This window comes from Corvus moneduloides, chromosome Z, assembly GCF_009650955.1.
Source record: "Corvus moneduloides isolate bCorMon1 chromosome Z, bCorMon1.pri, whole genome shotgun sequence".
NCBI lineage: Eukaryota > Metazoa > Chordata > Aves > Passeriformes > Corvidae > Corvus > Corvus moneduloides.
The window spans coordinates 60,025,587-60,049,424 of record NC_045511.1 but is presented as its reverse complement, the minus strand read 5'-3'; the positions used below and the strand labels follow the sequence as shown (position 1 = coordinate 60,049,424).

Here is a 23,838-nt window from a genome sequence, read left to right as displayed (position 1 = left end):
ATTTGCTATCTACATTCAAAAGACCCTCTATTCACTCAACAGATCTTGACAGCTTCGTACAACCTCTCAGTCTGGATAGGTTGTATAGGAGCTCTATGCCCAAGGTAGCATGTTCAAACTAGAGATCAGGCCTTTTTTGATGATAATGCTTTGGTAAATCTCAGCTGAAGGTTCTTGATGTACAACCGGAATACAGTGCCAAAGTCAGCACTCGGTAGCACAAGCGTACGTGATTTATTCCTCTGAAGTGAACATCCATTCCAGTGCATCACAATGAACATTTCTACATGCTCTTTAAGCCAGAACATACTTCATTCCTCATTTTCTGTTTTTCTGCCCTCACTGCTTACTCATCAAATATCAAATAAAAATGTGCAAATCTCAGTAGATCAGAAGCAAAAAAACTGCAGCACCAGAGCAAATATAAACATTCTTTGTTGAACTAGGCAGTATAAGAATACACAGAAACAAAAGACATGAAACATTAAGATTAGTAGTAAAATAATTGCAAAGTCTAAGCTGAATTTGTTACAAGAAATTACTTGTTTTACACATTACTTTGCAAGGTGTTTCAGAAACATAACAAGATCAGATTATTGTACATTTCTCTGGCCATAAAGTGCTACATACAGCTGCTACCCATGTGCATTAGAACAGATACGTAACAATCTTGCAACAGCTTTCTTTCAACATATATTTGCTTTCAATCTCTATTAAAAACTGATGAATAAAGACTTATAAACCATGGTACAACAATCTTTCAACAGATTAAACATTTGGTTGATATGCACAGACAAGAAATTTTCTGTAAGTTTCTAAGTAGGTAATTCTTAATCAAAGAGAAGCTTTGTCCTATAACCAGGCTAATTTTTTATTGCTTGCCTTAAAAAAAATACACATCTATTATCAGAAAGAACTAAACGACCTTTTGTAATAGCGTAACTGTAATCTTAGCCTTGATTGCTTAAACTAATAAATTAAATTTGCCCTTGTATATATTATAATTCCTACTATTATCAAGAGAGGGTATAGTATCATAGGTATATTATCAGCTTTGCTTAGTTTCAAAGTATAATATTCAAAATATTCAAAGCACAATATTCAAAATTCCCATGGAGGATGAGCATGTGAGGTGAATATTATAAACAGCAGTTAAGACTAAATCAGACTGTATTTAAGGCCCAGTACAGTATACAGCAGATTAAAAAAAAAAATAATAAAAGCCACAGACCCTTTGTCTGAACCCCTAGACAGAACACTTAACTCAGACATACTGTACTAAATAATACTGCATCACTGATGCATTGTGTCAGGGAGACATGCACTTTTCTGCAGCATTTGGAAAACTAAGCATCTCTTGCAGCTCTGTGGAGACCTACCTTAACTGAAGGGTTACAAATCACTCCCACACATTTATATTTCCATCATTAACAACTTGGAAAAAAATGTCCAGAATAAAGCTTAAAGCTAGGAATCCTGATCAATCCTTCTAGCAAAAACAAAACAGCAGCACAGAAAGGAGACAAGCTCTAAACACTACTTAATATTGAGTCCCCAAAACACTACAGAGGGTATTGCAAATTTGTGCCAATCAGCCTGTTCTCTGCATGAGTGCAAAAAGGCTGATCCAAAAGAACAAAGTATAACATACACAGGGAACTAAAATTGCCTATGGAAAGATGAACTGAAGGAAACAGTTCTTTTTACTCTCTCTTCAGTCAGTAACATCACCCGTGGCAAAAAGTACACTGCTACTTGCAGCTTTGTCCTAAACTTTGAAAAAATAAGTTTCTAAGGAATATCATTGCTCATTTTTTGCTAATTTTGATTTCTATCTCAAATCACCCATCAAATATTAGCTGTAAGACACTTCCCACAAAAACAAGAGATCAGAGACTACATCATGCTCCATTCTGAGAGTCTGTAGTCCCAGTTTTAACTCTTCTAGAGCAAATACTATCTGGAACACAAATGACAGAAGTTTCACTGGCAATTGTTGACATCACCTTCCACAGGAAAATGAAGCAGACCCCAATCCAATAATCAGATTAAACCAAAATAATCCTAAACGGAACACATAATGCCCACAGATGCATTAAAAGTATTTTCTGAAAATATATGAGTTTATGCTCACTACAGTTTACAATCAGATTTTATATATAAATGGGCAAATCTTTAGAGAAGTCTGTTGGCAACATATGCTAATCTCTGTTTTGAAGTTTAGCTACAGTCAATTGAATATATTTGAAAATAAACATGCTTATTTTATCAGTAATTCAGTGTCTCAGGTATCTAAGCTTCAAACCTACATGTATATAATTTTATACAGTAACTTAGCTACACATTTACAATACGCAGAAATCCAAACCAACAAAGAAAAACAGACTTTGGATGACGTTTCCATTTTAAACCTGTTATGTTTATTTAGCTAATATTTTTAAACTCTTACTTCTCCTGTAAATATACCACCGTATTACAGAATTATAAGCAATTAAATGACCCTGTTATTTATAAGTCATAGAAGAAAGCTGTGTTCTCAGTAACCTGAGAAGAATTGCTATAGCATTTAGATTATACTGACTGTTCAATTAGAAACTTCAGTTACTCATTTACTGAGGACACATTTTTCACCTATTTCTTTTGTCCTGATTTTGCTTGGGTGGTAGTTAAGGGCAGCGAATCACATACATGAGCACAGGTACTGTGAATTTACTGTGCAGAAGTAAACATACTGGCACTGATAAAAAATGGAAATGGCAAGTTTTGCAATAGCTAGTGAAAGAAGAGTTATTTGGTGTATACTTATATAAAAATCAAATCTATTCTTAAGAAGAGACAGCTAGAATCTGTGTATCTAAAGAAATGGGAAATGCAATTTGATACCTTTGTTTGCATATAAGCATGAAAAGAAAAATGCGTGCACTTATAAGTATCCCAATTTTACTGCATATTTTTGGTAGAAATTAGACTAGAATATGCACATTTTCTTAACTGCAAATTTAAAAGTGGATTCACTTTTCAATGCAGAATCAACTTCCCTTAATATGAATTATTCTCGTTATTAGGAAAATACATAAATCTCCCAATTTTCTATTTACTTTGGTTAGGATCCAAGAACAGAGAATACCAACTAGGGTGCTAGTCTACGACTAAATGATTGCTTCAAAAAGGAAAAGAACAATCCTTTCTCCAGATCCATGACAGGGAAGATGGGAAACAATCAGTTTCCGTTGTGCCAAGAATTATTTGGGGGAGACACCAGGCAAAATTTCCCAGTGCTTTCTCACTGGGAAAGACATCCTGTGTAAGTTCCAATGTGAATGTTCTCAGTGCAAGCTTTTTTTTTTAAACAGGTTAAATAAATCTGTCAGGATCAACTTAAGACTGCTGATTCTACTTTAGAACAAGGACATAATGTCCTTTGTAGCTCTGCTTTTCTACAACTGAAAAATATCCCCCGTAAGCACTTCTTTGGAATCAAACAGACCTGCAAAGACATTATAACTGTAGCCCTGCTTAGCTTCATCTGACAGAGTAAAAATATTGCACTTCAGTTAGGTTCTTTTTGTTCCCAAAATGAAATTAAATCAAAGATGACTAATTCTTTCCTCTGGAACACAAATTTTAGAGTATGGTATGCCAAATGTGGGTAAGGTTATCTGCAGACATTGCATTTTTGTTCCAGAGGCAATAAAGTCTCAAGTGTACTGCAGAAAATCAAACTTTCAAAAAATGCAGAAATTATCACCAGTTCCACTGCATAACCAGCATCTGTTCTCATATAAAAAAAAGTGTTTTCATTAAATTTTATTGCACCATCACCTTTTTTTAAAAAAATATCCCCCATTCAAGTAAAATATTAAATTATTTTTATCAAACAAAAAACAAGGTCTTCTTTAAAACAGCACGTAGATACAGTATAGGTGCTATACAGAAAAAGTCTAAAATAATGACATACATAAAATCAGAAGTGACAGAAAACAATCATTATGTTCTTCTCTATGATTAAAAAAAGATTGCAAAAAGATTGTGTAGGCTATTTATTGATGCATGAAAAGCATCCCTCCTCATTCAAGGTGTTGAAGCAGGTGACACCTTCAAGCTGTCAAGTGCTGCATGAATTCTGAAGTGCAACCTGGACTCCATGGAGTATTCCTTGTAGTTGTTTCTGCAAAACAGACAACTTATTTTAAGAAAAGGATGTTTGGACTGGATTGTTTCTACTTCATATGTTCACAAGATAACAGTCTTCATTCCTTCAACAGATTGACAGACAGTTGAGTTATGAGACATTTAAAGCTACACCACAAACTGAGCAAAGAAGATTTAGACCAGTACTGAAATTAAATGTCCTGATAAACTGAACCCATGTCTTCAATTCAACTATATTAGAAAAGTTCTCCAAATCAAGAACACAGATTTATAACTACTTGTATTTTGCAAGGAAGCTGTCAAGAAGAAAACATGTGCTTTCATTGCTACAAATACCCAGCTACACTTAATTTACAAGGTCATTAAAAAAAAAATCCACTTACTTTGCAGTTTCTATGTATCTTATTGCTTTTTCTCTCTCATCCTGTTGTTTGTACAGAAGACCCAATTCATACAAGGTGAATGGCACCAAGTAGCTGTCATATTTTATTTGCTTCTCACTAGAAAACCAGAAAAAATACAGAAATGGTTACTTACAACCGTGTCTCAAGTGACCAGTTAACTTTTAAAAGCAATCACTGCCCGTAACAGCACATAGCCAGAAAACCACTCTGGAACCTTTTTTACTGGTTAACTCTGTACACATAAATAAATAGTCTTAAAGCACTGTAGCAGCCCTAGACATGTAGAAAATGAAGCTGAACAAAAACGTAGGTATTCAATTCAGAAGACTATTCCTTTCACCCATGCACTTTATGAAGAACTGTTGTCTTTAGATTTTTTTTAATATCTCAGCTGTAAAAGCCTGCTAGTTGCCAACTACCTTTGGAAAAAGATTTTTCAGAAATAGTGTTCCTTTAACTTGCAACCAATCAACCCCCTCTGCCCTGCAACTTGCAAAATGCTTGACTAAACTCCCATGGGATCTTAGAAACAGCAAGAGAAAACAAGACGGCAAGAGGATTAAAACACACATAATTCTCAATAACAAATTCTATTATTTATTAATTTTTCTAAATCACTTGTTAGAAAACTTGCACATGTAAAAATGCTTCTTCAGCCCAAATACTTAGAAACTTCCAAGAAGTTTTCAACTACAACCAGTACCTGACTCATGTTTTATATAGAAAAGCTATTACAGCTGGTATAGATCTGACACCTGAAATATTTGATAAATCCATAAAACAGGAAAAACAACTCTTTGAAACATGTAACAACAACTTCTCATCTACATGGGGAAGCATGAACTACTGAAGTACTAAATACTGAATTAAAAAAAACCAAACAAACAGGAAACCTAAGTGAATTGTCCTTACCTACAGATAGCTCTGCAAATACAATTCCAAATGTATTTGTATATGTTACCTGACAGTTCAATTTATTTAGTCTAAAACACCACCACATATATAAAGCTATATTAAGTGTTAAATTGCTACAGAAAAATACAAGCAAAGTTTTCTGGTTCTCTAACTACTTTCAGAGGTATTTTAATTCCAGCTCCTTAACAGGATGCTTAATTATTCAAAATTCTAACATGACAGGTACAACAGGAGTATCAGAAATGTTACCAAAAGCTATAAAATCCATTTCTGTTATTTTTTTTACCTTTGAATTACTTTACTGAAACATAATTCAGCTTGCATGAGTCTTCCCAAGTGTTTCAGGCAGAGGCCTTTTAGTAGCTGCAACATGCACACATCATCCACATAGTATTCATTGTGATCTAACAGTAAAAGCGAGATACGTCAAACAATTTGAAGACATCATGAAAAGGAAAACTAGATTTTCAGTATGTATTCAGTATGTATGGAGGGAGTATGTATTCAGACTCAGGACCTTGTTTCTCATGTTCTATATCTCAAAATGTACATAACCTTCAGGCAGGATTTAAAATACTGTCTACTAAAGAAGATGCGTCCATGACATCCTTACCTTTCTCTTAAAAGACAGGCAAAGAAGAAATAAGAAATTGAAACATTCAACAAACAGGCATAAACTGTCATTAACTAAAGATTTCTTACTCACAACAGCTAAAACTAGAGTGAGACAGAAACCATTGCATTATCTTAACAGCTTCCCCTGTTACAGACAGGCAGACCTCCAGTAGTACCAGTAACATAAAAGAACCACACAAAACCACACTACACCTCTATCTTACAAAGCTCCTCAGAAGCATCATTTTGCAGTACATATTCAAGAAACCATGTTTATTAGTAATTCTATCATCTCCAGTGTTTAAGAAGCGTCAGTAGTAGTGTATAACTTTTGAAAAATTGAATGAAGTTTTATGTTCAGTAAGACTGAAGATATCAGATGAACGAGGGTGTTTGAATCAATTCAAAATTTACTTAGCAAGTGTGATCCTTTTTTGTTCCCCTAGTTTGTAGCATTTGCTGGGTACAAGGAAGGAAAAGAAAGGAAAGGAAACATATGGATAGACAGATGGCACCACATACATTAACAATTCAGGAAGCAAAACACTCTCCCTTCAGATCATGTTGTTTACAACTAATTGCCAGCTCTCTAAGGTCATGTTCATTTTTTGCTTAATAGTCTGCCAAAGAAATCCTATGTAAACAGTTCTGAAACATGCAAGACTAATGCATTTTAGGATTCAGCAAAGTGCTTTGCCACTACGTTCAGCCTTATTTCTGCCCGTGTTTAAACCCAGAAAGTCTTGATAGATTGTAACTGACAGACTGCGCTTTTAGTGAGAGCACAAGTGCAGCGCATGAGTACTTTGCATTCTCTCCAGCCTGTTTGTTAGGCTGAGCTATTGGATTCTGTGACTGTCTCCTGAAGGACTCATTCATTGAAATTACGGGGGCATGCACTGATGTCAGTAAGGGCTCGTCAGTCTTTAACAACTTCAACTAGTATCTCCCTGTTATTTCCCAAAAGAATAAAAGCTATTATGCCAAAACATTAACACTAAATGACAACAAACGTACAGGCCAATTTAACACAGACAACCTTGCAATAAATGTGGGAGAACCATCTTTACAGCTGCAGTGCTCTGAAGTATCATTACCAGGATTAAAAAACACACAGAAAATGAATTTTTCTTGAAGTTACATATTCTTTTTTTATGTCTTGGAAATAAAAAAACTGAAAAAGTAAGTTTCCCAGAAATCCTGTGGAAAAAAACCAAACCAAACCAAACCAAAAAACCCCCATCTCTAAAGTCTTCCATTTGTACCTTCTACCATCTCTATTTTCAGCTCCATACAACATAAAATTGCTTTCAATCCTTGAGAGATTCCAAGCTGTGCCTATTCACTTGAAACAAATGAAATAAAAACAGTTCTAGGAAGTCTCAATTCCTAAGTGACCTTAGTGTATAATCAACACCCTTTTTTTACAGCATCTTAGCAATCCTTTGATGCTACTACTACTAAAAACTGTCTCTTAAAATTCTATTGTAACCTTGTCATACTCTGCTAGCAGCCTTAATCACTTTTTCTTAGGGATTCAGCAGCAACTCTGGTAATCAGAGTCTTTATTTTCTCTGATTCCATACCTTTAAAAGCAGATCAAGATCACATATATGAAGTCCAGAATAAAATTACATTTGACTGAAGTTATTACTAAAAAAAGATACAAAAAGTATATACACTTCCAGACTACCTCCTGTTTGCAAACAATGAATTTCCATAAGAAAAACACAGTGGTTTTATTTCTGTTGCTTTTATTTTGGTACCTTGTACATCTTCTTAGGGATTTGACAGGAAATTTACTTCACTGTTACAACTGATGAGCACTTCCAGTACAAACCTCTGCATAATACAGCACTGGATTTCCAACAGGTTCTGCCAGAACCCTCCATGTGGGGCTCATGGGAATTACTTTATTTTCAAGTATCTTGCATATCACTACAGTTTTGCTTTAACATTACAACAACAAAAAAAGAAAACATTTGAGATTTAAGAGGCACACTAGCGATTCTGCAGAAAAGTGAAAAGCACCACAAAAAATAAAGGGACCCAACTCAAACATAGCATGCAAGTTACTCTAATTTGGTTTCTTATACCATCCAGATTTGACCATTATATATTTCTTGCATGTCCTTATATAATTTCTTATGTATTGCCTCAATTTACACTGTAAATCATATTTAGATATATCTTACATTTCAGAATTGCTGTTTTAACCATTGGTAAAACTAAGTTGCTAAATTGTTGATAAGTGCGACTAAAATCTGGGTTCAACAGAAATTATTTTTAGTGAATTATCATTTAAAAACTTTCACATGCAAAATGATAGTATTTATTCTAGAAAAACTCCAAAGAGGATTCTACCAAAAAATTCACAACAGGTGACAGCACCCACCTGATAAAATCTGATAAAATCAAGGACTTGTGCAGTAAACCAGTTGCAATAATGGAATTTAAATTCTTTTAGGAGTAAGTTATGTGCTGATCCTCTAAACATTACCCCAAGATGCAAAACCATGGTCAAAGTTCATTTTTTAAGTATAGTTTATTTTACAATTAGCAAACGTTTTATTTTGCCAGAAAGTAAAACAAAAAACCAGACTCATTCATGCATAACACTTTATTATATCTTTTATACTTAGTCATAGTCTACACTGCATGTGTCCTCTGTAATAAAGTTAAGTGTGATATAAATTGGTTTAGAAAAAGTATTTTTCAGACATTTTAGTCATTAGCAGATCATGGTCCAAGAACACTCCCAAAGACAAGAAAAACTAAGCTAGACCAGTCATGTTCTGTAACTAATAACCTCATGTCCTTGAGTTTTCTGTATTCGTCTGCAGCATCAATTGATCTGCATAAAGAACATACTGAAGAACCACTCCTAACTTTCATGTTCAAAATTTCCATACTTGGACTTAATTAGCACATTGTCAAAGTCAACACTCAATTTGCAGAGTATCAGAAGACAGAAGCATAGCAAAATGTCAGCATTTCTTGTAAGATTATTAATTCCACCTTAATTGACCACTTACTAGTTTCATTTTGTAGAGCAGTTTCTTCTTTTTCAATTGTTACCAGTAAGTTTTCAGTGAGGTCCGCTCTTTTGCCCACAACTGCAAATCCATTCCAGACATACATCATTTCCTGACCAAAAAAAAAAAAACAACCCTGAAGAAAAAATTGGTAGGAAAAACTCATGAAATTGCATAAATATTTAACTAAAGAGTGTCTCTGAAAAGGCTGTTGTGGAACATTTTGAGTACATAAAAATACTACAAAAGTTTGTTTTAAACAATACAAAATGTTTATGAATAGGAAAGGAAAAATTACGTTGAACGTGTGTTGGCAAAGTTAACCTGGGTTTCCAAGTTTTGAATGTTCTGAACCTTTTTAATGGATCATACTATCATGTATTTTCACAGATCTTCAAAAATTAAACTGAACAGATTTTATCACATGACAGTTTACCATGACCCACATAACACATCAGCAAAACTGGGTGGTTTAGGTTCAACTTGTGGCCTCTGCCACATGAACTAGAGAAAGAGCTAAAAGTAGTTTCTTTCTATAGGATGATAGTTAAATTTGGTGTGCATTTGAGTGTGTGCTTGTATATACAGTATACTTACATAAGTATGCACACAAAAACACACTCTTGTGTTTATATGTATATAGATGCTCTAATCTATAGACCATTACCTTCCATACAGAGCAAAACTGGAAGTAGACACAACTTTCTGGGTAAAAATGTGATTCCAGTAGGCACATCCAACATATGATTTTACTACAATTTCTACAAAATCTTGTTGGAAAAAACTCAAGGCAAATCCCGGAAACAAATCTTCCCAGATGCCTCAGCACAACAGTAAGCAATATGCTTGTTTTGATACATTATCACGTGGTAAAACTTAAGGAGAATGAGATTTAAAGCTACCCAGCAAGGAGCTTTGACAAGATCTTTACTCAGTCATCACAAACTAAAGCATCATTTGTTCCATTGTAATTGTAATTACACCTCTGAAATATGAAGCCTAATGTCATTCTGAAGCTGATACAACACATTGTTGCAATATTTCCACTTCCATTTGTATTGTAAATATGTGGGTTTGCAGAAGGAGAAAAAATCTGGCTCTCTCAAAATCTGAAATAGTGTTATTAACACCAACTACATCATGCTAGATTTGTTTCAATTCTGCAGTCTTTTCTAACTTATACATACTGAAATAAACCATACGCTATGTTCGGTTGTGCTTAATCCATAATGAAAAAAATTCTTAAATTAAAAGATACTGGATTTGACAGCAAGACCAAACGTATATACTCACAGCTTACAAGCACTCTGCTGTACAAGCCCAAGATAACTTTTACTTAGTCCTCTACATGCAATTTAATATAGAATAAATTTTAGAACTGGTAGACTAATTTTCTTTGTACTCCTCTTTCTATATCGATGGGCTTTAACATAAGAAATTCCTTCTCGAATTAGGTTTTTCATGTACAGTTGTTGGTAAATTATGCATGTACAAAGATTTTAGCATACACATATGAAAAGTATCATTGCTGTGCACATATAAACAGACTGCAATACTAATGCCACTTAAGTTAAAATATGGGAAATAAGAATAGCATTCATAAAGTATCTTTAACTTCTGCATGTTTTACTCAGACTTAATATGAGGAAGGAAAAATACTACAACCAAAACCAACCACCACTCTTCATTTTTATCAGAAGAGCAAAAATACTGAAGTACTTCATAGCTTCCTAATGAGTCTAGAAGACAAGGATTAAAATCATGCCAACCTAAAGAAAATGAATGCAGGTTTCTGTATGACTGAACTTTTCATGTGAAAAATCTGGCACTTGTTTCGGACTGCTACTTAGTTGGTTACTACCAGCCCCTGATCCAGCCCCTAATACTTTTCATAAAAATCGCATTGCATGAATGCAGTACTTCTTCAAAAAAAACTTCAAAAATGCAGACACATAATACCTAACAATATTATTCCTCCCCTGTATAATGAAGTATACTGATTTGTTTTCTGTTTCAAAAGGATGAAAACAAAGCAAGAACAAATACCAAGACAGGTAGTATCAGCTTCACTGGTTGAGGACATGCATAGCGTCGAGCTTTCCTTACTGCAAACTTCTCAGTTGGGATAGATTTTCCTGCAATTCTCTGTTTTAGACCATCCACTTGCCTACAAGAAGGGAAAACGGAAAACATAAGTTGCTTATTGGTTTTTTTAATCTCATTTCAGTTAGCAAGATTTACTGTTTGCCTCTGAAATATATCATCTTAAAATTGTTTTACACCATACAGACCAGAGCTGTAGGATATATCTTTGCTGATAAAAGCAGTATTTTAAATAGTCTAATGCTAAAAGCAAAGGGAAAAACTGAAACGTTTATAGTTATAAGCAGGAAGTTAAGTCACACAAGACAAATACAGGGGGGGAAAAAGAGTGCACATCCAGCTGCTTTATAAAAGTTTACCTGAATAAAGACACTACGTCCTCACCAGTCCTCTTCAAATCATCCTCTGAAAGCATACACAGAATTGCTGCCTTCTGGAATACATATATTGCCTATTTCAAAAAGAAAAAACAACATATTACCACATCTAATTTGCTGTGTTCAATCAATACACTAAAGACTCAAATCTCACACTCCAAATGCTGCAGCAAAGTGTTTCTAGGAATTCTCAGGCAGGTAGAACTACAAAAGTTTAGCATTCCCTTTGTCACACAGTTTATGCTGTAATTTTATTTTCCATGTATTTACTAATACTTTTAGTTAGTTAGTCAGAAAGTTAAAGGTGCCTCCTGCAAAGAACAGGAGAATTTATTATGCAAACCACTGTTAAAGAGATGAGGTTAAATGACCTAACTGTTCCGAAGTCCATTACTGTTATTATATGATCTATTACATGTAGAGACATGCTTGAAAAAAACAGACGGAAATATCTGAGTACTGATTCAAGGAGAGTTCAAAAACCAGGTTTTGCAGAGGAAAAAAAGAAGAACTCTCTTCTATCCATTATGGTATTCAAGACATTTGCACTTCATGTTGAATATACTATTCTCTTCCTCTTTTGCCAAGAATTAGATGTTATAACCCTTTTTCATTAAGCAGAATAAAACAGCAATCTAGGTAGGAACAGACAATAATAGTGCATAAAAAATTATTGACACATTGTGCTTGGTTCATACTTTTGAAAAACATTTTTACAAGGAAAAGGTTATCTGATGACCCAGCTTTTCTTGTGAGACCCTGTCCCCAGCAGTCATCTCATATTGTCTCACTAAGCATCTGCTGAGTAGGTGCGTCTGTTTATAAACAACTAACACCGTTTCTTCAGCCAAGTTTTACTAGTGAGTGTCAGAACTTGACCTGAGAGACAAGTTTACAGTTTTTCTATCCCTCCTCTTTGTCTCAGCTCAGGTAAGTATCTCCATTTTTGGAGGGGCCAAAGCATTGTTGCTTACGGTTCTGCTGCTTCAAAGCATGAAAGAAAAGTTCACCCTTAACCACCCAGTTAAAACATTTTGGTGCCATTGAGACTTTGCTTGTGAGTTTCTCAAGAAGGCAAGAATTACACTCATTGTGCAAACTGAAAAGTAACTTTAACTGTAGACCACTGGTATATCACAACAATGTCCACCTGCCCATTTACCTTAGACCACCTGCTCTCTTTGCTGAGCAGGTCTGCATACCGATATGCTTGAAGCCAGTCCTGCTGGAAGGTGTAGCACCACATCAGTTCCCAGTAACAGAGATGATGAATCTGTTTCCACTCTTGCTGGGCTGCTATGCAGTCTTGGAACCTCAACTGCGCCTATGAGTAGTTAAGGAAGAATGATGAAAACTGGCTCAATTACAGCTCCATGTGAGAGCCATGTCTAATTACAGAGCAAATTCTTACCTAGCACCCAGGTGGAGAACACCTGACAAGTAAAATGAGATAAACTTTCCTTTCAGTCTCACTTAAGAGAGAGGGCTGGAATCAACATTGACAATGAATGTGAATAGGGATAACAGCATAGTTAGCAGTCCAACTGATTCTTAGATTAATTAATTGTTTTTCCCCCTCAGGCTGAACACTAAACAAAAACCTTAGAAAGAAAAAACTGATTTACCTTTTCAAAATTTCCTTTCAGTATATCTATTCTGGCAGCATAAAATAGAATAATGGAACCCTTGAAAGGAGATGAGAAAAAGAACCAGTTAGGATTTTGAGCTTAGGGAAGTATATTTCTGTTACAAAATTTATTGAAAATACGCACATTTGGAAATTTCTGGAGGTAGGGTTCAAGGAGACTGTCTGCTTCCTGAAGGTTGGCTTCCCCTGTACCTAGAAAACATAACAAACCAACCTCAATGTACTTAAAAAACCCCAAGTTTCACAGATTAAGATTTTGTTTTCGAATCCTATTATGACTTTGATAGATCAATGGATGATGGCTTTTATGTGAAAGCAGAATGACTTCATCATTTTGTGTTTCTATAAAACTAAATTCTTTTCCCAAAGACACTAAGTCCTTTTAAGATACTAAATGTCTGTAAGCAGAAACAGACTAGAATTATAGGAATATTCTTTAAGCTGTTCCATTATAGACCTTAGTTATAAATTTAAATCCCTTTAATTGCTTTAGCAAGCTAGGAAAACATTCCTCAGCTGCCTCTTCTCCTAATTTTGAACTCAGTAATGAAATACAAGTGATACTGGAAAAAATGAAGTTCTCCTTAATTTCCTGATGAGCCTGAGGGACAAGGACTGAAATACTTAAAAATTAAAGAATGTGAAAATACATGGCAAAGAAGCATACAGAATTAATTATGACTTTTAGCTCTAAATGGCAAAAGCAATTAATTCTGGGTGTATAGGCTTTTTTCTGGAGATAGTTTTCACAATATCTGATGTTAATTTATGGATAATGACTTTTCTGAACTTAATACTGTTTTGCAATATTTTGCTATCACATATTGAGACAGCCCCGCAAATCAAGCAAGATGTTGGTATAATGCTATCTACCCTCACTGTTTCTGCAGACATAGCTTTGTCATGGATATTAATTTCAGATCATAATTAAGTATACAGCAAACTCCTATTTGGCCACAATTTTGAAATTCAGTTATAGAAATAAATCACAGTATCTATTATAAGGTGTAGCATGACTGAAAAGCTACACAGTGGGTCTCACCAAGGATTAAGGAGACGTAAGTATGATAAACCAACAGGGTGAAAGTACACAGAATGGCCCTCAAACTGCTGCCAGATGCGCCTTCCCGTAGTTGGCAGAGGCCCAACTCCTAAGGAATATCACAAACACATGCAGAATTAACTATGAGTATACAGAGTTACTATGAATTTTTTCCGGCTAACCAAAATTCAGTTTTCGTTTCAGATGTAAGTATTTCATAATGCAGTATTTATTATCTCAAATCCAACACAACCCTCTACCAAAACATTTCCGTCACAGCTAATAGCACTCAGGAAGAAGAAGGCTAATCTAACTCTTAATAAAATCACACATGCATTTCAGTGCTCTGGTGAAATGGGAACACCACATGAACCATGCAGACACACAGGTCTACAACCCTTCCCCATTATTTTCTGACTATGAGCCTTTCAGAATAACATCCTTCAACCCACATTCAGTGGGAAACTCTCACAATTGTTCCAGTGCTACTTGTTGGTACGAGTCTTCCTTCACAGAAAACCCTGGTTATCCTCAATTCTCTTCCATCAAGTCAACCACTACTTTGAGGTTCTGACCAAAATATTACCTCTGCTGATACATCAATGTCTAAATAGAGATCCAGATTCATGGAGCTTTATGCAGCTCTTAACACATGAGACTTCCCTTACTTTCCCATTTACACCCGCAACAGCTTGACTCTTTGGGGATGTAGAGATAAGCTCACAGCTTTCCTGCTCAAGAGCAGTGACTCCTCAGACACAACTTTGCCTCAAAACAAATATTAACAGATCAGTTTTACTGCATAGCAACTTGATGAATTATAAGAGAATTCAAGCACCACACAAAAAAATTGTGATGATATTTCAAAATCATTTGTTCTTTTTCTTACAGCTTTCATTGTGTTTTAGTCAGGGAAAAATGTTTATTATGGAAGAGCTTCAGCATGAACCAGGTCTTTCAGAAGAAGAAACAGAACGAAGAAGTTTCTACTGAAGTTTAATTTTACAAAAGGAGAACCATATTGTGGACAAGGTAACAGCAATAAGACCACACGGTGACTGTAGCACTAATAACTTGAAGTTTCATTGTGTACAGTTCTGTGGGTTATTTTGTTAGGTTTTTTTGCATGAGTTTTGTTTGGGTTTTTTCATTTCTTATGGGCATCAAAAAGAGTTTTGAAGAGCTGTAAAATACTTATAAAACAAGTCTAGGTTTAGAAAACAAGGCTATAGTTACAAATACTTTTCTCATCCATGAGATAAAGATGTACCTAGATTCCAGGGTGACACGTGATATTCAGAAATTCTTTTTCTCAAGAAATGGGCTGGGATTTCAGGTGGAAAAATGTAGAACTGTGATTCTTCCCTCAGTTACTGGTGTGAGGAACGTTAATTTCTGACTACATCAACTAAAAAAGAAAGCTGATATCCTCTACTTAAGGATCAGCAAAAGGAAAGGAAATTGCATTGGAAATATCTCCTCTGAAGTAAACTGGTCATTTCCCATAGTTGTTAAAGAGCAGGGTATCATGTGTGCTTTTATGCCTGTATCGTCTAGCCTACTTATCTTTTCAACAACATTAAAATACTGATAAACAATAGAAATTATACTTTTACTGTGGAATATATGACATTAAATCCATCCAATCTTTTATGTGAGAAAAAAATAATTAGAAAAAACAAGTATCAAATCAAATACCCTATTTCCAGAAAATCCAATAAATTCTAAAAGTCGAAGGATCCTTCCTGGTAAAAGTGACAGCATCTGAAATACATTTAAAAAAAAAAAAAGGATAATTAAAAGCACATACACTTCAAAAAAGAAGTTAAATTGCTACAAATGTGAACCAAAAAGGCCGGCTACTATGTTAAATGCTATTACACATTAGTAAAAAAGTAAAACACAAAAGAACTTGAAAGTAAACGTGCGTGCTCTGAATTCTGATGATCATCCAGCATGAAAAATGTAAGACAGAGTCCAGCTGTACTTCTTTAGATAATGACAGATGTTTCTATCTTCAGCTGGTCAGAATTGCTTCAAAATTGTGGGTCTTTTCGAATGAAAGTATTACCTATTTTTAGTATTACTTACAACCTACAAATGTCATCTTCCTTTACCATTATTTCATTTTATTGGGAGTATCACAGAAGCTCTGCTTGTTTCTCCTGTGTGAGCACTGAATTAGCAGATCAGTGAGCATAATGATTTTAGAAGTACCAGCTGTTGCTATCATCCTTAAGCCTTCTATTTTATGCACTTTTGTTCCCCCTGTAACTGCAGCCTCTATATCCTACACAACAGAAAACCACCTATATCCTACACAACCATAACCACCTTTCCAATGAGCATTAAGAAGCAGGTCTACTTGAGAGTCAGTTTTTAGAAAGCTCCATTCACCCTAATACATTCTGCCCATCAAACACTTCTTCTGTTAAGCCTCCTACTGAAAAGACTCCATGAAGGAGAGGTCAGGGCACTGATGAAAACAGTTGTTTGAATTTTAAAGTCTGGTGCAGATAGACCTGAGTTCTTCTGACCATATTCAAAATTGGTCATCTCCAGCCTAGAATGATACAGAAATTAACATGCTGGCAGAAATCAACTTTCACCATTGCCATGGAAGATGTGAAAAGGTAAATGTAGCAAATTGTAAAGAAAATGCAATTTTCTTTTGCACGAACTTAGTAAACTACTGTTCATTCTTTTAACTATAATTATCTATGTCAATCTAGAGTACATCACTGAAGCAAAAGAATGGGATATATGGGGGAGTTAGAATTAAATAGTCACTCCAGGTATTCTGTAACCACAGCACAAGCATCTTAAAAAAATCCTTCTACACACAGGTAGATGCAGCTGTTTTTTCACTTCAGAAATACACACATTAGTTACTCGCAGAGAATGAAACAGTTCAGAATAAAATAGTAGAAACATCCCAGAAAACATGCATGCCAGAAGTTGCTGCTGGTTTCATATTTCATAAAACCTCCAAAGCCTATATCTCTATTTTACAAATGTCTAAATGTTAAATCAGTTACAGTACTGTTTATGCAAAGAAAGACAGTCCTACAGAATTAGCCCAATGGCCTTTTTGTAGTGGAAAAAGTCATACCAAGTTGAATGCTCCAATTCCAAGATTTACTCCTCCTTCAAACTGGTAGTACGTTTCATTTTTGCTTTTGTTCCCCTGAGTCATCTGTAGCACCTGATGACATTCTCTTGCGATGGAGAAAAAAAGGCGGGAAGGGAAACACAACATAGAAATTATATTACGCATAAGGACTATGATTGCTCCAAAAATATTCCTTTCTATTTTGGGTGCATTAATACCACTCCAACTGCTTATACCAACATTGAAGTTAAGTGTCTTCTAATATCTTACTTGTATATTTGGTAACTTGTCCTAATTTTGAGGCCGCCTTTGATAAAGTTGATCATATTTTCATCCTGGAAGAAAAAAAATTAACTGTATGTACAATATAACTGTATAAATATAGTGTGTTCATTACACGTAACATATACATAAAAATCTTCCAGCTACATTTACATTTATTTATAAGTCAGTGGTCATTGGAAACACTAAAAATGTTTTTCAGTTACTAGATGTGTCTGTAAGACTAACGTTAACACTCGCTCTAAGTTGTCAGGGAAACATTTCTCTGGTGTACGTTACAAATTTTAATACTGAAGAGAGAGGTGAAAAAGAGAGGCCAAGAGAGCACCTTTTAGCAGAATTTGCAATGTATATAAATGAACCAAGAAAGGTCTCCACCAGATGGTGCTGTAGGAACTGTTTAGAACACTTGGAAATGGCGATTCTCACGCACACAAGGAAGCCTACAGAAACTGGCAGAAGAGAAACTGAAGAATCCCCTAAACAGATAAATCCCATCGCTGATCAAAAGTAAGCACATGTGTTACTTAATATATGGGCTTACTAACCTCTAGAAAAACCAAAACAAAACCACGATGTACGTGTCTGCAAAACTAACTTCCTGAAAAGCAAGACAGTATCAGTTCAACAGGATGGTATTTTTTCTCCTAGAGTTCACACAAAAGGGGAACATGTGCTGGCATTTCAGAAATGTACATTTAAATACTTAGGGACAGTATATGCAATGTGGAAAATGAAAAAGCACCAAAAAAAAGGCGCCTCAGAATGATCAAACAAAGGAAATGCTGGCTTCCATAAAAGGATTGCCATTTCAGAAGACCCCATCTGTTTTGTCTGAAACACTTCAAAAGTGTTTCAGTACAAGAATTCTACTTCCCTCTGAGTGGTTACATTTTTGTTATCATCACTATCCTAACATGAATCATGGTCAGCCAAAGACAAAAAATATGGGGCAGGACAGCAATCAGCAGCGTGGGGTATTACAGTCAAAAGCAATACAGAGGTGGGGTTTTAGAGAAAATACACATCTAAGGGGTTTTTTATTATTTTATACCGTCCTAACTCACCTCCTTCAATAACTGTTTCAAAATTCTTTTCATGCTTAAAAAAGAGCCCACCCACCCAACAAAAATACAGAGGGTTGCTTCCACTTGGTTAGTAAAGGAGAAAGCCAGTTATAGGAAAGACTGACATTCCATTAATTTTATTTCCTGACACTTCTGGCCAAATACTGGATCAAGTAGTGCATAAATATTTGCCAAAGGAACTTAATCTGACCTTAGTATCTATGTGCTTTACTTCTTTCTTGTATTTATATTGGAAGAGATTATCTAAAATATATTCAATAAACATTATATATACAATAAACATATGTCAAAAAAGTATGACTAACAACTCCTGTTTTCAGGAATCAAATTTCTAATTGAATTTGAAAACTCTGTAGCATGAAGTCCCTGAACCACAACCTAAATCAACAGCACCAGACAGTACAAAATACCAGATCTCTCTGTGAGCTGAACTGTTACCTCAGCAATGCTAAGGCATGTCCATTTTATAATCATTCATTACTATATTATTCCTGACACCACATCAAAGTGCATAGAGAGCAAGACTGCACCGGCAATTACACGTGTGCATCAGCTGAAGTTTTGCTAGCTGTGACACATTCTAGCCGTTTGTGCAAAAAAGGACTTGCACTTTCAAACAACACACCTCCTCATACTTGAACGTATTTTTATACAGGCACTGGACACTGTCTGATGTGATGCAAATCATTTAAACATACCCCCTTGCATAAAACACCAATATATCTTAGGGTGATACCTTGGTACCTGAATATCAATAATGTCTTTGCTTATTCACACAAAGAAAGAGAGAACTTTGCTGAGCAGCACAGAATTTACCATACTTTCAATCATCGCCATGAAACAACTAGCAAAAAATTTGGTTTTGAGTATCACATCTATTGTTGGAATTATGTTTTCCAAGAACTAATCCCTGTCCATTACACTGCCACACAAAATCAAAAACTGCCTTTACCTGTACGAAGGTGAGAGCTGCTTTCTGTAATAAGCATTCAGCATAGCAGATTTCAGCATGCATTTCCTCTATATAAGAAAGAAAAGTTATTTACTATCAGCAAAGTCATTGTCAATATTGTCTTCTTGGGGTCAATGGAACAAACAAAATGCTGCCAAGACAAGGGGAAAAAAAAAAAAAAAGGCAAAATTCTGCTGTCGCAAATCCCAAGAGAATTCTTCTATTTCCCTTCTTCTCAGACAAAACCTTGTCGGAGCTGACCTCAGTCTATGGCAAAAGCTACTTGAAATCCTGGTAGACGGTCTCCTGTACTTTTCATTGATTCCAAGCTTAATAGCCTACAGCAACTAAGTCTTTCAGCCCTCCTTCTATGTATTACAAGAAACTTCTGTAGACGAATGCTAACCCTCACTGAGGTTTAGGCTTTTCCTACATCCACTGAGACATTATGAACAGGTTTTCACCCAGTCATGCTCAACAAACTGAAAGCCCCAGGCAGACTTTCTGTCTTCATGCAGCACTAAAGTACATTCGATTTAACACACATGACACGAGTTGCTCTGCACCCATGCTGCAAGACCAGCCACATGCACAAGGCTGCAGTATGTACAGTGCATACGTGGTGAGTTTGATGTGTCCAAGTATTAAAGAGGATTCTTGTGCCAGGTTAGAAAAAAATGCATACTTGATTCTGCCCGAATCAGAAATAGGAGATCAGCATTTTCAGAGCCATGAACAATGTACTGATAACATTTCCCAAAACACCTTAAGGCAAAACAGACAAGCACAAAACTTGTTAATATATTCAGATTCCAATGTAACTAATGACAAGGATGTATTCCTTCGCATCAATGATTCTTAAAATTTTGGGAGCTGTCTTAAGTCAAAAAAAAGAAATTTCTCTTCAGTCCTATAATGCGTTTTGAAAGGCATTCCTTTCTTAATTCATGCATGCTCAGAGACCAAAAAAATTAGGCTGAGTTCTCCACTGAAGCTTTGCATTCAAATTAGGAAAAAAAAGATTATATACATGATTTGCATGTTTATTACTGTAAGACATTAGTCAAGTTACAGAGTTAAGCATATTTGTACACACTGGTAGGGGTAGTTTTGAGGGTTTTTTCACTTTTTAACTATTATAAACCACTTACCTTCACTCAACTGATCCACTGTCTGTTTAGAAACCAGATTGGACAAGGATTCCACCACTGTGCTTCTTTTCCTGAATCTAAATAAGTGTGCATGGACGAAAAGAAACCCATACATTTCAACACAAACCTGAATTTAATTATTGGAATTCTTAATAATTTCCTACCAAAATTTACAGAGATTCTTAGCAAAATGATCATTTGTCAACTGTTTAAATTCTTTCAGTAGTCTAAAGACTTGCATGCCTCTAGGCTAAAAAGCCTACCCAACATTAAATGCATGCTTGCAACTTCAATTAATTTACTTTAAATGTATGATAGCTTCAACCCCACTTCCACTCACTGCAGAGGTGTCTCTGATGCTGGGCAAGACACCTGAACTGGACTTCAAAGTTTTATAAATTGCTTTTTTCTGTTTCTTAAACTTGCACTCAGAATTAGAATGAAAAAATCATAAGGAGGACTGTTTTCAACATAAATGCTTCAGTATTTTATGGTGGTTTATGCCAGACAGAATGACAAAACAACCACATACTTTACTTCCAAGAGATCTCAACTGTACATGGTTTAATTCCAAAAATTAAGTTTTGACAAAAAACTACAAACAACTCAGCCTTATGAAGAAGCTAGAGAAACAATTCTACATTTAGAAAACGAATGCACTCTGTAAGCCAGGGAGTCACTGATTATAAATACTAAGCATTAGCTTGTAATTTGTTTACACTACTCTTCACATTGACAATTGTGGGATCCTGACAACAAGATTATGACATTACAAGTTAACATAATGCATACAAGAAAACAGTCAATTAAGGTGCATGTAGTTCCGGTAATTCTTCACCTTTGAACATTTAATTGCCTTCCTCTTGCATTTTTATGAGTTTTGCGACAGACTAGACCAGAGTACTTGTGAATTAAAGTTCATATCCTGCAGAGATGAAATCCTGTATTGCGGCTGTCTAGACTACAGGGACATCTAATCTTCCGACACACCAAACAACATAGTTCAGATGAAACTGCAAATTGATAGCACACCTAAAAAAGATGCGGGAAGTGCAGACCCTTTCTCTTCTTAGATGGTATCTGAAAATGTTTTCTCATTTCCTTTTTTTTTTTTGCCATTGCTAAGATGATGATGTTAAATATCTAACATTTAGCAGTCATTTCTTGGGAGATCATTTGTGATAAAATATGGCCTAACCAATACGATGAAGAACCCATAAAGCAGAAGTAATTTCTACTTTTGTCAGAGGTTTTTTAAACACTTTAGCTTTCACAATCAATTTTCTAAGGTTTCTTTAATTAAAAAAAATAATGATCACTAATAACTTTTATTTTCTATTCTATTTCATTGCTGTTCAAAGAAAGAGCAGAAGCAAAATGTTCGGTTCAGATAATTTCTGATGTGAATAACAGCTCTTTAATTTTAAGTAAGCTAAACATGTTTGTAACAACAATAAAAAAATTTATTTGGTTTTTATAAGAAACATTAGTACAAGCTTAATTGTATGAGACTATTGGTTCAACCTTTGGAAACAACTTTTTAAAAAAGACTGTTTTCATGCTGAAAGGAAGAATTCAAAATATAGTCCTTTAAATTGTTGGAAAACAAAAATTCACAGATGTCAATAGCTTAATAGTGTAATGTCAGGTTATGTGTAGGTCTACACAGTGAACCAACCATTTAATTAACTTTAGTGGCTACTAATATCCGGACACAACAACTCTGTTGTTTCCACAATACTATGTGGAAAAATATCTTCACCAGTAGTAATTGTGTAGCGGGACTTACTCCACCTTTACAAATTTAGACCACTATCATACAGACAAGAGTCTGCTTTAAAAGCATACAGACAGCTGGGGTACCTCACAAAGAGTGCTTACTAGATTTAGCATCTCGTAACAGTCATTGCTTGGGCTTACCTTTGGCAGGTTTGCAAAGCCTCCTTCATTGTAGAAATTCCCACCTGTATATCCTGCTGTTCAAAGGTCATAGCAGCTTGCATAACTAAAATAGTACTGTATCCAAGTGCATGGTACATACTATCTTTGGACCTAGGGAAAACATGAATCTTATGTATTTAAGTGACACTTCACAAATTGCAATACAAAATTAAATGCAGAGGCACTTGTATTAATTTGTGAAAAGACAGAAGAATTAAGCCGGATAGTAACACACATGAGAATATAACCTAGTAATATCATCTTCCAATGGATGCTGCATGTCTGCCTCCACAGGATAGTGTCACAGCAAATTCCAGAAAATATCCCAATAGGGTTACACAAACATGTAAACTTAATTAAATACCATTTACAGTCCACTGGTATATCTATTTTTAATTTAGTTAAGCCTTGACATAAATAGTCGTTCACACGCTTTCACTTAATGTAAGGACATTTTTCTAACATTATTACGTGATCCAAAGACAAAATCGATATTTGTGTCATAAAAATGTCAGTACACACACATGCTCAGGTCTGCATAAAAACTACACTGAATTAGTTTGGCTTTCAGAATGTAATTATACCATTACAAAAAAAATTGTTAGAAAGGGCTTACGGAGGTCACATACAATTCCAGCAGCATTATTGCCTACTTTATGTCAGGCAAACTCAGGTTTTGCCTAAGTTTCAAGAAGTTCAGGAAAATGAAGACTGCATACTCCTTTGGCAGTCTCTCTGGGTACTGTACTAGTAATGTATATTCTTCCAGTGTCCAGTTTGAACCTCTTAAGTCTCATCTTGTGGAGACCTAGGCTTGTTTTACCATCCGGCACTTTGGAGAAGGATGCCTCTGCAACTTTCCCTCAACAGATCCAGACTGCTGCTAGATTAATGCCCAACTCTCCTTTTTGTCAAACTGAACCAAAGCCATCTGAGTGAGCCATACATTCTAGATAAAACATATCTTCTAGATATGCTGCTAGCTCTCTATCAAATCATCTCAACATCTCAACATCAATCC

At 35.2% G+C, this 23,838-nt stretch overlaps 1 protein-coding gene across 4 annotated transcripts in view; it reads right to left on the bottom strand.

Moving 5' to 3' along the window:
- Positions 1 to 214: 214 nt before the first annotated feature.
- TTC39B (tetratricopeptide repeat domain 39B) overlaps positions 215 to 23,838 on the bottom strand; it is a 76,294-nt gene continuing 52,670 nt past the window's right edge. For 3 of the 4 annotated variants that reach the window (XM_032095671.1, XM_032095673.1, XM_032095674.1), the window contains 16 exons: positions 22,797 to 22,928; positions 20,877 to 20,953; positions 19,726 to 19,793; positions 17,674 to 17,738; positions 17,404 to 17,509; positions 15,990 to 16,055; positions 14,292 to 14,400; positions 13,374 to 13,441; positions 13,227 to 13,286; positions 12,764 to 12,925; positions 11,584 to 11,675; positions 11,168 to 11,288; positions 9,122 to 9,233; positions 5,758 to 5,875; positions 4,536 to 4,652; positions 215 to 4,168 (listed from right to left, as the gene is read on the bottom strand). In XM_032095671.1, the coding sequence (XP_031951562.1) occupies positions 4,072 to 4,168; positions 4,536 to 4,652; positions 5,758 to 5,875; positions 9,122 to 9,233; positions 11,168 to 11,288; positions 11,584 to 11,675; positions 12,764 to 12,925; positions 13,227 to 13,286; positions 13,374 to 13,441; positions 14,292 to 14,400; positions 15,990 to 16,055; positions 17,404 to 17,509; positions 17,674 to 17,738; positions 19,726 to 19,793; positions 20,877 to 20,953; positions 22,797 to 22,928 (1,570 nt within the window). In that variant the 3' untranslated portion in view covers positions 215 to 4,071. Of the gene's footprint in view, positions 4,169 to 4,531; positions 4,653 to 5,757; positions 5,876 to 9,121; positions 9,234 to 11,167; positions 11,289 to 11,583; positions 11,676 to 12,763; positions 12,926 to 13,226; positions 13,287 to 13,373; positions 13,442 to 14,291; positions 14,401 to 15,989; positions 16,056 to 17,403; positions 17,510 to 17,673; positions 17,739 to 19,725; positions 19,794 to 20,876; positions 20,954 to 22,796; positions 22,929 to 23,838 lie in introns of all 4 variants that reach the window. The other variant, XM_032095672.1, reaches the window with a different exon arrangement.